Here is a 17,607-nt window from a genome sequence, read left to right on the forward strand (position 1 = left end):
CAGACTTCTGTCTCATAGACTCTCCTTTCTTTAGGGGTAGGTACGAGGGGACAGACAGGTAGGCTGCTGCGTGGCAACATGAATACATATAATTATACATAAATTTATTCTACATTTACCTCTTATGCAAAGTCGATTGTTACTTTAATAACTAACGTCTCATTTTATTTGACTTTACCAATGAATGTTTGCTAATTTTGATTAAATAGCGTGCTTGTTATTTGTCATAATTATCTTAGAATTGTTTTTCTTATTTGGGATAAGCCATGATGGGCCATTCTGATAAAGTTCCAGTGGGAGGTCAGAGCTCTCTCCGAGTACCTTGAGTATCTGTGGGGAAATACAGCCTAAACGTTGGGTCAGGAAGCTCAGCCTATCAAAGTCTTCTCACATTTTGCTTCCTATTTGTGATGACTCATCAAAGAGGAGCTTGGAGGTGGTACCTGGGGGAATGTTTCCCTGCCTGGCCTGAGGTGTGGGTGACAGTGGTGCTGATTCTGGGGGCTGGGATAATAACTTGGTACTTTTCCTTTCTCACAGTTGTTTCCTCTCTTTGCTCCTGGTGGCTGCTGTGGTTTGGAAGATCAAACAAAGTTGTTGGGCCTCCAGGCGTAGAGAGGTAAGCTCAGTGGATAGAAATGAACAATCTCTGTAAGAGCTTTTTCCTTTCTGCATATATCCACAGTGAGAATAATGCCACCCTTTCTAGATGGTCAGTAGACTTCAACTGGTGCTATATAAAGTGTAACTAATTCTTCCCCACATGGTTTTAACTTTGTGAAAGGAAACTTTAGTACTGACTTAGATAAATGCCAATTTTCCCCTTCCTGCCAGAAGCCTGGTCCTTCACTTAGGCTGGAGATCTGAGGACTCAGGAGCATTGCCTTCATAAGAGCCTTTCATAAGAATGAGAGTAAAATCAGCCCTTTAAGCATCTCAAAAATTTCTCATTATTCAAAGAATGATAAAGGTGTCACTAATTAAATTTTTGCTTGAGTTTCATTTTTTTAATCAGTCTTGATTTATTTCCAGAGCTCCATTCCAAAACTAGTAAGTCAAACAAATATTTACAATTGACAAATCAAATAAACCTGGTTAAAAATTACAACATAAGAACTTTATTGCAACTTTCTCTTGTTAATACTCTGCCTTTTAGTCATTATGTCTATTGCATTACTGCTAATGGAAATGCACCAAGATCTAGATTACATGCACACCTTCATTCTATCTTCTAATAGCTTTTTTCTATATAAAAATTGCTCTCTAGGCAAGATTTAGAAGAGAACGGGAATATCTAAAATTAAAACTCACAATGGGGCGGCCGGATGGCTCAGTTGGTTGCCAGTTCGATTCCTGCACGGGCCAGTGAGCTGCACCCTCCTCGATTAGATTGAAGGACGACTTGGAGCTGATGGGCCCTGGAGAAACACACTGTTCCCCAATAAAATTTTTTTAAAATAAATTAAAACTCAGAAGCACTCAGCCTTCAGCACTGTTCATAGGACACTAGTGTCTGTAATGGTGTTAAGATAGGCTCCAGGATATGGACATCCTGGGGGCCATGATGCCTTTTCTGACCCATGTAAAGGTGATGTTATCATAGACGTATTGTTGCATCCTCATTATTAGTTTTAAAATTCAGTGTATAATGTGTTCAGAGGATTTTTTTAACAGCTTGTTACTAAGACATTTTAAAATCCCAATGAATTATACAATGTTCTGGAAAAAAAAAAATGCAAGTTATCCAGATGGAGTAAGAAAGAAGTGGGCGTCACAATAAACTAGTAACCAGGGAAGGAATTGAAAACTTGTCAGAATATTACTCTCCCCACGTACGGCATTAGATCCAGGGAGTTTCAATTTGAGATGAGTTTATGGAGATAATAATAGTCTATTCCTCCATGTGTGTTTATGAGAATTATTTCCAAAACATGTATACTGTTACAGAACAAAGGATAAGATGGAAAGGTTAAGAGAGTCCTAAATCATGTTATGCATAGAAACCTTGAAACCATAACCTGAGAAAGGTAGCACCAAAAAATAAAGGCCAGTGGTATAATGACTGTATGTGCAGCAGTCTAACTTATCAGTGTAATAAAAGGATCATTTTATACCAGAAAACCTATTAGAATGTTACATCAGTGGGTAAAAAATGAAACCTAAAATTTTAGTAGCAGCCAAGTAACCATTTAGTCATTTTAAATTCAACACTCATTTCTAGTTTAAAAATAAAACTCTTAGTAAACTCAAAAATAATACGTCTTTAACACTTTGAACAATATCTAGATGAAAAAATATTAGTGGTTGTATCAATAAAATCCAGGCAAGTTAGTCATAATAAGAGCTGAAATTTGAGCATTTCTAAATACCAGGCACTGTTCTAAGAGGTTTTATATAGATTACCTAATTTATTCCTCACAACAACCCTATGAAATAGTTACTGACACCAGCCCTATTTCACAGATAAGGGAACTGAGGCTCAGAGAGGCAAAGTAACTTACCCGTCATCACACAGTCACCTAGAGGCTGAACTGGGCTTTAAACTTGACACTTCTTTCTTCACAGGTCATCTGATAATCATGGAATCTTCACAGTCACTTAATTTTGTCTGGATATTTTAGACTGTGAACTAAGAGAAAGAGAAATAAAAAGTTTTCTTACTACTGGAGACAAAATTATTTCAGATACTGAAATACAGTAGAGATTTGCCTACATAAAAATTAATACTGAAGTATATCAAAAATAAGTAAATGAATAACAAGACAAACAACTGGAAAATATTTACAACATACATGAAAGAAAATAAGGAAAATGTGAACACCTTGTAGAAAAAAGATGTTTTTAAAAAGCTGTGTTTATTATGCAGTTGATCAGCCAGTAAACTCAGCTTTTACCCATGTGATTTAAAATTTTTCTGTTACTGTGAACCTGACCATTCAGAATATATTTCATCATTTCTGAACTGTCAGTCATGATTTATTCCTCTCAGAATTGTAGAAGAAATGATTTGTTGTTATTTATAACAACAAAAACAATAGCAGTTAGCACTGCTTAATGTCCTTGCTACATCCCAGGCTGTTTTAAATGCTTTTATGCACATTATCTCCTTCAGTCTTCATAAAGGAACTAGAATGAGAACTGGAGGAGGGTAGACACTCTGTCTTCCTGTGACTCCAGCACTTAGAATAGCACACACAGGGGCGGACGGGTGTCTCAGTTGGTTAGAGCTGCTGGTTCGATTCCCGGATGGGCCAGCAAGCTGTACCCTCCGCAAGAATGAAGTCAATGAGCTGCTGCTGAGTTCCCGAGTGTCCAGATGTCTCAGTTGGTTGGAGCACATGCTCTCAACCACAAAATTGCCAGTTGGACTCCTGCATGGGATGGTGGGCTGCGCCCCCTGCAGCTAACAACGGTGACTGGAGCTGAGCTGTGCCCTCCACAACTAAGATTGAAAGGACAACAACTTGTCTTGGATGGAGTGGATGAGTCCTGGGAATAACACACCATTCTTCCCCAATAAAAAAAAGTCCTGGAAATACACACTATTCCCCAATAAAGTTCTGTTCCCCTTCCCCCCAAAAAAAAACAAACGAATAGCACACACACAACCCAGAGTAAGTTGCTGCGTGTATTTTTTGAGTAAAGAGACCAACAGCTTTATGAGATGTAGGAATGTTATTATGGGTAATTTAAGAAAATAACATAAAAATGTCCTTCTAAAACAGCCATGATCTACCCAGCCCAAGATTCTCACTTCTACAGTAGTTCCAAGGGGGTCGTCTTCCGTGACATAACCTCAAAGCTTCAATAACATGCCCAGATCTCTGATATCTTTAATGATATGTGATTGGGCCACCCACCGTCTGCTGGGCACTGTGTTAGTTAAAGTATCTCATTTGATCCAAGTGACACATCGATGGGATTAAAACCCCATTTCAGAAAGGAAGGAACTCATGCCCACAGACTTTAAATACCTTTTTTTTAAGGTCACAACTGATAAATTGGAACAGGAATTCACATCCAAGTCACCCTAAATCCAGAGCCCCTGCTTGTCCCTCTAACTCTGCAAAACTTCACACTTGTTTGTGTTTTTAGCTTACACTACTTCTCTGAGTAAAGAACTTTTTCTATTCCTAACTACTGTGTAATGAGGGACAGGTTTTTGTTGCTGTGTAAACACTTGGTTCAAGTTTCAGCAGGAAGAAAGCCTCGCTTTAATCTAGTAATAAAAATATGAGGGCACACCTGAAACTAATAATAAAAATAATAAATAAAAATTTTTTAAAATATGAGGGGTTAGGGCTATATCATTTCTTTTTATGTATTTAACAAGCAGGCATCATGGCATTATATCCATGCTAAAGTATATACATCTAATAGATGAAGATTTGTTTTCAATATAACGATAATACTAAGGTTATCTAGTACTGGTTCATGTCCAACTTTCCCCAACTGTTGCAAAAATATCATTCTGGATTTGATTTTTTTGAAAAAGGGAAGATGATGTATTTTTAGTATGTAGTATTCTCTAATAAAACCCCCTCAGTACTCATTGCATTAATGCTTGCTGTACTACTCACCAGCAACTTCTTCGAGAGATGCAGCAGATGGCCAGTCGTCCCTTTGCCTCTGTAAATGTTGCCTTGGAAACAGATGAAGAGCCTCCTGATCTTATTGGGGGAAGTATAAAGGTGAGAATATGATTACAAAGTCCCTATAACTTGTCAAAACTCATGCTTCTAAGTCTGGAAAATCAGAGAGAGGAAGCACGTTATTTTTTTGACTCTTATGTTTTCCTCTCTTTCTTTTTTACAATAAGCCAACACAGCAAAATTGTTGAGTATTCTCTTGTTTTCATTTTCCAGTCTTTGATTCATGTTGCTAAGCAGTCTCATGTTTAGGGGATTTTAAAATCTAAACATTTTATCTGATACTCTTTTTGTCTAAGTATTCTGTGGCATAATACTCTAAAACTTGAAAACAGATAAATTGAACCATTGTTCTTTGTAAGCATTTGGGGGATTCTTTTAAAAGGACAAAATCATAATTTACTGTGAATTCTGTGGAAAATAAATATTCTGACCCCTCTCCCAAAAGTGATAAGGAAAGTGATAAGACTTTCTCTTTTGACAAAATGATGAAATATTTCAGATACTCTGAGGAAACAGCCATAAATCCTGAATAAAACATATTAAAGCATTACTGAGCTCAAAGGAAGTAGGTAAAATTTCAGGGACCACTCCCTTCTTTCCCTTCTCCAAAAAAAGTACAAACCATAAACCAAAATCAGAATTGGGAGTGGTCTAAAGTGGTTACCAAGGACAAGAGGGGCACTCCTCCATGAATAAGAACAGAAACAACAGGTGGTGGATTTAGACAGGATTTCAAATGTTAGAACTGAAATCTAAAGACTATAATATGTATGAAATGTTGAAAGAAATAAAAGATGGCATCATGAAATGAGGAAGCCATGAGAGTTAAGAATGGCCAAGCAGATCTGAAAAACAACCAAATGGAACTGTTATAAATGAAAAATATAGTAGTAGAAATTTAAAAAATAACTATAGACACAAGTAAGGAGAGAGCTTTTGAACTAGAAGATGAATCTGAAAAAATTACATAGAATGTAGAACAGAGACAAGGAGATGGCAAATATGACAAATAATAAGGATATGGAGGATAGAATGAGAAGATCTAACATTATCAGAGTCCCAGAACAAATGAATGGAAGAGAGGTAATATTCAAAGAGATAATAGCTGAGAATTATCCAAAACTCATTGAAGTCATGAATATGCGGATTCTAGAAACAAAACATACCACAAGTAGGATTAAGGAAAGAAAGCAGAGGGAAGGCAGGAGAGAAAGAAAAGTGCAATTGGGTTTACCATAGTGAAACTTAAGAACTCAAAATACAAAGAGAATATCTTAAAATCAGCCGGGGGGGGTGGGGGCGGGATTTCACTTCAATGTGGAGAAATTGGAACTCTTATGATAACAGGCACTGTGGAAAACAGTACTGATTTTTTATCAAAAAAATAAAATTAGAATTATCATATGACCCAGCAGTTCCACTTCTGGGTATATACCCAAAAAAATTGAAAGCAGGGTCTCAAAGATATCTTTGCACATCCATGTTTATAGAAGCATTAGTCATAGTAGCTAAAAGATAGAAATAACCCAACTGTCCACTGATGGATGAATGGATAAACAAAATGTGGTATATACATACAATGGAATATTATTCAGCCTTAAAAACTAAAATTCTTACACATGCTACAACGTAAGATGAACCTTGAGGACGTTATGCTAAGTGAAATAAGCCAGTCACAAAACGACAAATACTGTATGATTTCACTTATGTGAGGTACCTCAAGTGGTCAAATTCATAGAGACAAAAAGTAGAATAGCGGTTGTCAGGGGCTGGGGTGAGAAGAGGGAGTGAGGAGTTACTGCTTAATGAGTAGAGTTTCAGTTTTACAAGGTGAAAAGAGTTCTGGAGATGGTTGGTGGTGATGGTTGCACAACAGTGTGAATGTACTTAATACCACTGAGCTATACACCTAAAAATAGTTAAAATGGTATATTCTATGTTGTATGTATTTTACCACATTAAAAAATAAATGGGAAATAAAGAAAAGATCACCTAAAAAGGAATGACAAAGTGACAGCTGACTTCTCATTAGTAACACCAGAAGCCAGAAGAGAGCGGAAGAATGTCTTCAAAATACTGAAAAAGAACTGCCAACCTAGAATAGTGTGCCCAGTTACTATGTTCCAAGAACAAGAATAAAGTGAAGATATCCTCTGATTAGAAGAAAAGCTGACAGTTTGCCACCCACAGACCTGTATAAAAGAAATGTCTAAAGGATGTGCTAGAAAGGCGGAAATTACCCCAGGAGGATGGAATAAGAAGGAATAGAGAGTAGATACTGTGTTTCCCCAGAAATAAGACCTAACCAGAAAATAAGCCCTACCATGATTTTTCAGGATGACATCCCCTGAACATAAGCCCTAATGCATCTTTTGGAGTAAAAATTAATATAAGACCCGGTCTTATTTTGGGGGAAACATGGTAAAAGGGCAAACATGTACAAATCTAAGCAAACATTGTCCTGATAAAATAGTAATGATAATTTGTTAGATTAAAAAGAATGGACAAACCTGAACTAATGAACAAAACCATATGCCTGTGTCACCAGTATGTAACACAGTTGGTTACTCCTGAGAACACTTTCTTGATTTTCCTTTCAGGACACCACACACTCACCTTCTGGCTGTTCCTGTTTAATGTTCTTTGTTTACCCTCTTCATCTCCCGAACATCTTCTAACAATGGTGTATGTTGGGCTCAGTCTTTGGGCCTCTTCTCACATCTTCTAAACCTACTCCTTTAGTGATCGTCTTAGTCTGGGCTACTATAACAAAATACTGGAGACGGAGTGGCTTATAAACAACAGAAATTTATTTCTCATAGTTCTGGAGCTGGGAAGTCCAAGTCAAGGTACTGGAAGATTCAGTATCTTGTGAGAGTCCACTTTCAGGTTCATAGATGGTGCCTTCTTTTTATAACCCTTACATGATGGGTGAAAGGGGTGAGGGAGCTCTCAGGGGTCTCTTTTCTAAGGGCACCAATCCCATTCATGAGAGCTTTGCCCTCCTGACCTAATCATCACCCAAAGACCCCATCTCCACACACCATCACATTGAGCATTATGATTTAGCATATGAATTTGGGGAGCACACAAATATTGAGACCAAAGCAATGATCATACACATCATGGATTTACACACCAGGAGCTCTCCACTCACATCTCTCCCGTGAGCCACCAATGCATATCAGATTGTTGACTCATTGTCCCTGCTTGGATGTCTTAACAGGCATCTCAAGTTTGTCCCAAACTGAGCACTACCATATTGTTCCCCACACCTGCTCCTCGGGCATGTCTTTCCAAACTCAGTGCATGTCACCTCCATCATCCGGGTTGCTCAGGCCAAAATCATGGAATCATCCTTGACTCATCCTTGCTCTCTTTCTCATTGGACAGCCAGTGAGTCAGCAAATCTTGTTTGGCTTTATCTTCAAAAACGCTCCTGACCAGTGTGCACACCTCCACCCCTATTACCTACCACCTTCATCTCTTGGCTTCCAGCTAGCTCACCTGGATATTGTAATTGTTCATAACTGGTTTTCCAACCTCTGCCATCTCACCCATTCAGTCATTTTACTGTGCCAGAGCCAAAGGGGTTCTGGAAATAATTGTCTTCAACCAAACTGAAGACATCACTGACATATTTGCAAGTATGGTAGGCAGAATCCTAAACATTCCTGTCTCACGGTCTCTTAGTCAGACTCTGGATACTGCTGTGAAGGGATTTTGTAGACGTAATAAAAGTCCCAAGGTACTTGACCTTAAGATATGAGAAGAGTTTTCTCTGGCTGGTAGCAGAAGAGGAAGCATGAGAAAGACCTGACGTGCCATCGCTGGTTTGAAGCTGGAAGGGCCATATAAGGAGGAAAGCAAGTGTCCTCTAAGCGAAGAAAGTGGCCCCTGGCTGACCGCTAGCAAGGAAATGGGGACCTCAGGCCTACAGCTGCAAGGAACTGGATTCTGCCAACAACCTGAATGCGTTTTGAAGCACATTCTTACCCAAAGCCTCCGGAGCCCAGCCCAGCCGATACTTGACCTTCCCCCTTGTGAGATAAGAGCTGAGAATTCTCCAGAACTAATGGAAGACATGAATAGTACTATATCCCTAGGCAGAGAACCCTACAGAGCTCACCTGGACTTCTGACCTCCAACACAGAGATAATAAATAGACATTCTCTTAAGTAACTAAGTTTGTAATTTGTTACACAGCAATAGAGACTAATATAGAGGGCATCTTTAAAAATCACATCTAAATGCTGTACCATTGAAGCTTGAGAACACAGCTTTAGCTAATTCTTTGTTTTCTTCCAACAGACGGTTCCTAAACCCATAGCCCTGGAGCCATGTTTTGGCAACAAAGCTGCTGTCCTCTCTGTGTTTGTGAGGCTCCCGCGAGGCCTTGGTGGAATCCCTCCTCCCGGGCAGTCGGGTGAGTAGATGAGGGCCAGTGACCTACACAGTTCACATTTTAGACGCATGAAGCATCCTTCCCTTTCACAGAGAACGTGGGTATAAAGGTGAACTGTGCAGGGCCTGCTCGTGTGGTTGTGAGGATTCGGTGAGGTAATCTCATTGGCACTGGTATTCCCTAACTTGTCTTTCCTGAGGTCACCGTTCCTTCCCAGGGGAAAGCCCAGAGCTCCCCTCGCTGTGCCAGCTTCCTCAGCCTCCCAGACCTATTGATGCTTCCGACCACACCTTCTTTTGCCACCAGTGTTTCCGGGCCCCTCTGGCTCGCTGCTGCTTTCCTGTCTCTCTTTCCTTGCTCTGCCCTTAAATGTAGGTTTTCTCCCTCTTCACTCCATACATCCGTTCTCAGTCATCTTACCTACTCTCATGGCTTCCCACACAGAGTTGGTGATTCTGAAATTGGTATTTCTAGCACTACTGCATTTCATTGGCTTTTTCACTCTATTTTAAATGTAAGGCACAAACAGCAATTATAACAACTTAAAGGAAGTTTTTGAAAATTTACTCACAGTTCTACAGCCAACACCCTCCAATTTTCACTATTCTGTTTCCTTTCTAGCCCTAGTCAGCAATTTAGTTGAAATGTTTGTATCACTCACTCTTATTTTTCTTCTCCTTTTTTAATATAACTTTCATAAACATTTGTATAGCTTATATGATGTTTTACCAATGTTTTTATACTGTTACATCGAATACTCAAATCATTATTTATTTATTTATTTATTTATTTATTTATTTATTTATTTATTTTATTGGGGAATATTGGGGAACAGTGTGTTTCTCCAGGGTCCATCAGCTCCAAGTCGTTGTCCTTCAGTCTAGTTTTGGAGGGCACAGCTCACTGGCTTATGTGGGAATCGAACCGGCAACTCTGTTGTTCAGAGCTCACGCTCTAACCAACTGAGCCATCCGGCCACCCTCTCAAATCATAATTTAGATAAACACCATCTTGCTGAACATGAAGGAAAGATGGAATAAGTATCTTGCTTAATCTTGTGGTACTTTGGAGGGATACATCAGACAATGAACGTTGTAGACATCTAGTTGAGATGATTCTAGGGGTCAGGGTTGCATTAGCCCAAGAAAACATTGTGTCTCTGAGGAGAGTATGACTAGAATCCTCGCCCAGAATTCCACAGCACCCTGAGTGCAGCCCTAACACCTAGAAGAGCCTCAGGCTCAGCTTTCAGATGCTCTGTGTCTGTGATGTCCTCACAAGGGGAGGCTGTTAGGCATGACCAGGCCAAGATTTATTGATTTCACTTCATAGGGGAACAGCTTGATTTGCCCTCACGTAGGGATTCCTGTGAGTTGAGCCCCTCACTTGGCCTTGCCCGTATTGAGGGCAGTATGACCCATTGCCCTGAAGATTCTAAGGCAGTGTCTTCTGCCCCTGCCCAGCGGCTCAGCAAATGTTGTCCGGTGCCTCTGATGTCAAAGTGCTTGCTGGGATCGGGAGATGACAGGTTTACAACAGCATGGCCTGTCCTGCCCCAACTTTTGCTGTATGTGCCCTGATGAAGGTGTGCTCGCTGGTTGAGACCCACCCCAAAAGTGGGACCATCCTTGCCACACCTTTTCTACCCCCCATTTCAGATGGTGTCCTTGTCTGGATTCCCAGAGCACCCGACTGCATTTGGTGTAACGGTTGTCACTGGTGTGGATTCCCCACTAAATGTTGGTCCCTAAACCTAGCACTTAAAAGTTACCCCCTCCCATCCCCCCATTTTGTGGGCTCAGAGAGGTGGAGTGACAAGCTCTGCTAACATGGTTCCTGAGGGTCTCAGCAGGGCTCTGAGCCTGGCCTGGTCTTGTCCCATGCCTTAGGTATCCAGCTGCCCCCAAACTGGGCCTTCCCTAATAAACTTCAAGTTATTCTATTACCAGCACAAAAAGGCGAATGGAACCACCATTCCCTAAAGGAAAGGTGGGGAGTGGGGGCAGATGAGCCTAGCAGAATTCTAGGACTTTACTTCGATTCACTCAAATACTCCTCACACAAGCCCTGTGCTGTTATTAGCCCCCATTTTACAAATGAGGAAACTGAGGCACAGGGAGGTTGAAGAACCTTGCTTGTTCCAAAAGCCTGGCCCCAGAGGCGGTACTAACCTGTATCATAGTATAGATATAAAAATCACTAGTGCTGGGTGGGTGATGTGGAATGAATCAGAATTTCATTGTAAAGAGTGCTGTCTTTTCGTGGCACGCTTTTGGAGGCAGGGAGGAGAAATTTAGTGCTTAGACTATGTCTGTAAGCATATTTAAATGCTCCTACCACCAGGCAGAGCGCTTTGCTTGGTTGATCTGCTGAAAAGCAAGCTATACCTTTTGTGTAAATGGCGGGGTGGGGGGGGAGCAGAGCGGGGAGGGGGGTGCGGCAGAGAATACGTATTAGTATTTGCGTAACTAAACCCTGTAAGAATACATACAAACTAATGAAGCAGCTTTTCGGATGGAGAGGGGCAAGGTGAAAGGAGGAAGTAAAGAAGTAAGCCTTTTCCTTGTATGCTTCATTGCTTTATTTCTTGCACCGTGGGAATGTAAACAGACATTTTTAAAATGATTTTTAAAAACGAAAGCAAGCTGCTCCTTAACAGTCTCCCCTCTGTGGGTTCTCCCAAGGTCTCGCAGTAGCCAGCGCCCTGGTGGACATTTCTCAGCAGATGCCAATAGTGTACAAAGAGAAGTCCGGAGCGGTGAGGAACCGGAAGCAGCAGCCCCCTGCACAGCCTGGGACCTGCATTTGATGCTGGAGCCAGGACTGTCCGTGAGCAAGGGAGGTGCGGTGTGACAGCTGTCTGCAGGGAGGGAGCAGGCAGGGAGCGCGGTGCTGAGCGGAGCAGGACAGAAGACTGGAAACCCTCCGACTGGAAACATCTGATTCATCTGCATGTTCACAGGCTTTCTTTGACGGTTTCTCCCATCTGTGCTCCAGCATCTAACCTTTTACTTTCGCATAGGAAATAATTGATTTAACTACAGGTACAGGAGTAATCCAGTTGTTGCTGGAGGAGGCCGGTGTGGAGCCAGTGAGAGAGCTAGGAATGACACTCAGGTCACTTGTGGGAAACTGGTCTTGGGACTGTCTCAACTGTGCAAAAAAAACAAAGATGTAGTGTTTACAAGTAGACATTCGTCATCAGTCATTCTGGAACACGGTCTTTTAAAAATTAGTCAGATGAATTAACTTGTTTTCATCTGAAGCCTGCTATCTTTTTTTAAAGATGTGCTATTTATTCTTGCACGGTTTAGGCAGATACCTCTCTTCCGGGGAGTAGCTTTTTTCTAGTTGAGAACTAGTAATGGTCCATCTCTTTTGAATCATATCAAACTACGATAGAAGGGGCTATTTTAAATGTCAAGGTCAACAGTGTTAATTAAATTGTAAACTGGTGTAATGGGTAGTTTTTTATAACAACTTGATTAATTTAGTCTTAATCCATTTGAAATTCCTCTCTCTCTCTCATTCTCTCTCTCACACACACACATACACACACACATACACACACACTAAGTGCCTAGACTTTAAATAGATCTAGCAATTGGAAAGTTAGTAAGCCTCAGTTTTTACATAATTGCATTCCTACATTCTTATAAAATTTAAATAGCTACCATTGGCAATCTGCTTCTTTTCTAAAATGTAATTTGCAGCCAGGAAAGAATTCTCACCCCAAGCAACCTTTAACCCAGCAGCAAGGACTGAGAGGAAAGCAGAAATGACCTAATTGTAAAAGCTCCTGTTTGTATTGTTGTCAGAAAGGACACTGAATGGGCGTGGTCTCGGGTGCCTCCCTGCCCCCACCTCACTCACCTCGGTGTTTGCTTCAGCCCTTCTGGCCTCCTCCTGCCAGGGCACCACAGAGGAAGGGACACGCTCATGTTACATGTCTCCCTTGAGCAGAAAAGAGCATGACAGAACATGGGACCCCTGGATCAAAGAGCAAGTTTTTGTTCCTGCTCTGAGCTGTGGCTCATCCTCAGGCTGCAGGTGGAATCGCACATCAGGAAAGGGACAGCTCCCGTTGTCAGCAGAACCTGTCCAAAGCCTGGCGAAGGCCCTGGAGCTGTTGGCCCTCCTTCCCCTGGGAGGGGCTGAGCGTTTCTGTCCTCCTCCCCAGACCCAGGTGGTGGCTGTGGGAGGGCAGTGAACACTATAAAGACGAAAAGCACATGGAGAAAATGGACAAGGAGGAAAACTATGCCAAAAGGAAAGTGACCAAATTTAAGCAGGGTGGGGCAGTCCCTACTTTTCTCCCAGGGCACTGCCTGGGCATCGTGTTGTCCCATCTATGGTGCTCTGTATTCTGGCATTCTGCAGCAGCCTCCCAAGACCTCTCTTCTGCTTCAAAACCTGGGGTTCTATGGCATTACCCTATCAGAATGGACCTCTAGACAACAATGGTTTGTGTCTGCACTTTGTGAATTTAGAGAAATTCTCACAAGAGTAAAAACTGCAGCCTTTTACTTTTAAATTCAGTGTCTAGAGAGGGAGTCTTATCTCTTCCCCAACACCAAGCCCACTCCCATGAAGAATTGCCTGGAAGGATGTTTTCAAGGAAGTTGAAAACAGTCTGGTGCACAAAACACTTCCACTTTGAGACTCACTCTCAAAAAGCTGTGTTTTCACATCACTGTTAAAGAGCAGATGGTTCTAAAAAAGACCTCTATGAGCTCCCACATTCCTACTCCAGATCGTAGCACCCACAGAGAGCTTGCCATGGACTGGCCCTTCAACTCTAATTCCCGTGAGGCCTCTTGGCAAAAAGGGAGGCCGCTGGTGAAGGCCCTCCCATGAGGGATATCCTTGTTTGTTCAAAGAACCGTGTTCCCGTGGCCAAGGAAGGCTCTTCCCCACGGTAGTCCAATGCCTTGAAATAACATGCACCGTGTCTCATAGCCACCTGGTTATCTTTTTTCCCTCTAAAATTTAGATATTGTTTATTTTTAAAGAGGAAGGAAGAAGCAAGTGAAGTTTAATTCTGCTCCAACAGTGCAGAAACAGCTGAATCCATCTGCTTCTCCCTTGCAGCCAATAGCAAACAGCTTCCTCCAGGCTCAGGCCAGAGGAAGAGAGTGGCAGGAGAAAGAGGCACTCAACTTAGAGCCAGTTACCAAGAGGAACTTCAGAGAAATGTCTTCATTGTCACGGGAGCCTGTATATAAATTAAAATAGTCCTGAAACATTGATATTGCACTTGTACATAACTATACAGTAGTGTCCAGAATGTTCAGACATTCAGAGTGTACATAAAAATATCTAAATGTATTTTTATTAAATGTAGCAGTGTCTGAGTTACCCCTAATATGTTTTTGTGCCATATACTGAATATTCAAGTTCAGAGAAGTCCTCTTGTTAGGCCCTGATACATTGATAACAGCCAAGAAGGGCGTCCCCATCGTGCCAATGTGTTCAAATGCATCTGGTACCAATTGGCTAACTTAAAACCCAAATTGTCTGTCAGTACACATATGAGAATTTGGCAATGAATCCATTTAAACCAGTGTCAGGAGACTCGAAGACGGCAGGAATCTCTCTGTAGCTGTTGGCTCTGCAAGTGCGTCGTGAATGTGTCAGCCCCTGGGTGCTGTGGGTGGCCAGGGACGACCAACCTGGTCCTGAGAAGTGTTTCTCGGAGTCTTTAAGTTCAAAGACTATCCCTGTAGAAAGCAGATTTTCCAAAAAGGATTTTCCAGGCTGTGTTTTCTTGTGATTTTTGTCTAAATTTTTAATGATCATGTCCCAAGACCATATTTTACTATATTGGAAACGGGGGGTAGCAGTGGGGTGGCTAGTTTGCCGATAACTGGCTCCTGTTTCCCTTTGGAGAACCGCACACAGCCTGGCCTCCTCTCCATCTCCTGCTCCCTTACTACACAGCGGGGAGAAGTCTTTTCGGATCACCTCCAAAAAGTGGGAGGGCGTGTGGAGAGAAGACAACTCATACTCCCCTGAGCTAACTAACATGGAGGAAAAGCAGCCCTGGACAGAAGAGTGGCAGCAAGAGGAAAACATGGGAATATCTGGATGAGGCCTGAGGTGCAAGATTAGAGATGCACCCAGAGATCTGGGGCAAATGAAAAGACCACAGCACTAAGAGAAAAAGACATTTTACCTTTTGGTGCAAGTCTTACTTGATCATCTTAATGGAATGTATCTGGGGAGGGGGTGGGAGTGAGTCACTGCCTTGTTGTGAACTCCTTTGGTCCTTCAGTTTCATTCATTCATCCATTCATGCCGTACTCACTAAGCACTTACTAACAACCCAAACTAACACTAGGGCCGTGACCGAGATGAAAACGAAGCTCTGCAGAATTACAACAGAATCCAACTCCCAAACCCATCATCCCAGGAGACTGTGGTGGTTTCTGTGAGACGTGGCCATCCTGAGGACAGACCCACGAAGGCAGAGAGTCTGTCCTCGGGCCCTGCACCTGCTCTCAGTCTGAAAAGTGTTTACCCAATTTACCAAACTCCACTCAAACCATAAAAATCACCTGATGGTTTGTAGATAGCCAGGCCCGCCAAGAGACATTTCCCCTGAGTTGTTCAAACTAATAAACACCCTGGCCTGCAGGGAAGTGATTTGGAGTGGAGAGGAAAGCTGGCGCCTTCTCTTTTAAAGGCAATAATGGAATCGACTTTCAGTAACTGAATTTGTGCACAAAACACACTAAACACTAGTGAAGCCTGTTTCGTTGAACTAATTCTGGCTCTGGAAATGTTTTGTTCTATAGTTATTTGCGGTTTTTTGTTTGTTTGTTTGGATTCAAGCTTAGTTTGTTAATATGTATAATTTAGCATCTATTGCACTCATGTAAATACGGAGTAAGTATTGTAAACTATTTCATTGCTGGGGATTGTGGGTGTTATACATACATTTAGGACTGCAATTTTTTGGTATTTTTTGTATTGTAAAATAACAGCTAATTTAAGCAGGAACAAGAGAATTAAGGGAGGTCTGTGCATTTTAAACACAAATGTGAAGAACTTGTATATAAACAAAAGTAAATACTATACCACAAACTTCCTTCTGAAATAAAAGTAGGTCTGGTAAAAATGTGGTTTTTGAATGTTTAATTTTGATTTTGTTTTGTTTTACTTACTTTTACAATTTGGTCATTAGAACCTTAAGGGGGGGCGGGAAATGTTTGAAATGGTTCCCAGATTTCAGACTGCCACAGAAGAAGCACTTGGCAGTCATGAAGGTGAAGGTATAAAACCAGCAGGGTGGGCACTCAGACACGGGGGTGTGGGGAGCCCCACACAGCTTGTGAGAGGGGCTTCCTGACATCCCCCTATACCTGTGTGCCCTCGAAAAGACAGTGCTGGGGCAGGAGACGTGTGCAGAGCAGCTCTGCCTGGGCGGGGGCCGGGCTGGGCACAGTGCAGTCCATGGCAGTGCCACACCTTGTCTGCTGCCCTTGGTCTTTCAGCATCTCATCTCCTCATGGGCCCCTGAATGTGTCTCTAGGTTTTCCAAACGGCTAAATCTCAGGTATGTTGGGAGGTTTCGTCCTGCATGGCCCCAGTGTTGTCCTTGCTCTTGTGGGTGAAGTTGTCTGTCCATTTACAGTCTTTCCTGTGGGCCTTCTGCAGGCCTAACCCCACTTTGTGCAGCTCCTGCCCTCAGAATCAGATCCAATCAGTAGTATTTCGCCCTGGTGTGGAGTGCAACATGCTCAGAAAGACGAGGTAGGCGTCATGGGAGTTGAGAACGCTGGAGGAAGTACGAGGAAAGGAGGGTGGGCCAGGCCCAAGGGGCTGGAGCGCAGCCTGAAGGAGGCCCGCCCACCAGAACGGCCCTGGGCCCCGGAGTGGTAGCTGCTGCCAGGTTGGGGAGGACCTTGAAACTTCTGGGGAGCACCGTGGGAGCGTCCAAGTGTTCCCGACCACAGAAAAACCTGTTTCAGTAGTGCCAGGGCAGAGACTGCTGTGTATTCAACAAACCTGTCACACTTTGCCTTTGGACCCCGAAGTCAACAGCCTCTCCCAGCCCCTCTGCAGTTAGACTGGCATCATAAACGGAGCTGTGGCCAAAGAAATGTTGGAAGAAGTGATGTACACAAGTTCCAAACTTGGCACATAACATGCTCACAGGTGGGAGGGACTCCCTGAGGTCAGGTATTGAAGATATTGGAGTGAGCTTGAGTCCTTGAGTCACCACTTAGAGGCAGGCCACTGGGTCAGCAAGAGCTGTGTGCTGCTCTTTGCATCACTGAAAAGCAAACTGGACTGATGCACTGAGACGTGGGGCTTTGTTACAACAGGTATCTTTTCTTACTACTACACGAATCAGTACCTCAAAGTGGAAGGCAACTATAACCAAAACCTGAAATGTGGCATGGGCTTATTCAGTGGCCAGGTGGCAGGCAGACAGACGGAGCAGGCAGAACAGCTGGGGACCCGTCAGGCAGTGGCAGAACATCTGGTAAGGCTGTTGTGTTTGATAGAAAGCAAAAGACGTGTCTACTGAGTTTTTAGCTCAAG

The 17,607-nt window shown here is 42.4% G+C and overlaps 1 protein-coding gene across 4 annotated transcripts in view; it reads left to right on the top strand.

Annotated features, from left to right (window-relative positions):
- Positions 1-16,177, top strand: part of ATRN (attractin) — a 142,525-nt gene extending 126,348 nt beyond the window's left edge. For 2 of the 4 annotated variants that reach the window (XM_033095109.1, XM_033095113.1), the window contains exons 26-29: positions 541-619; positions 4,584-4,691; positions 8,964-9,078; positions 11,742-16,177. In XM_033095109.1, coding sequence (XP_032951000.1) covers positions 541-619; positions 4,584-4,691; positions 8,964-9,078; positions 11,742-11,866 — 427 coding nt within the window. In that variant the 3' untranslated portion in view covers positions 11,867-16,177. Of the gene's footprint in view, positions 1-540; positions 620-2,565; positions 2,664-4,583; positions 4,692-8,963; positions 9,083-11,741 lie in introns of those variants that run through there. The other 2 variants (XM_033095114.1, XM_033095111.1) reach the window with 2 other exon arrangements.
- Positions 16,178-17,607: the final 1,430 nt, after the last annotated feature.

This window comes from Rhinolophus ferrumequinum, chromosome 23 (genome assembly GCF_004115265.2).
Source record: "Rhinolophus ferrumequinum isolate MPI-CBG mRhiFer1 chromosome 23, mRhiFer1_v1.p, whole genome shotgun sequence".
Lineage (NCBI taxonomy): Eukaryota > Metazoa > Chordata > Mammalia > Chiroptera > Rhinolophidae > Rhinolophus > Rhinolophus ferrumequinum.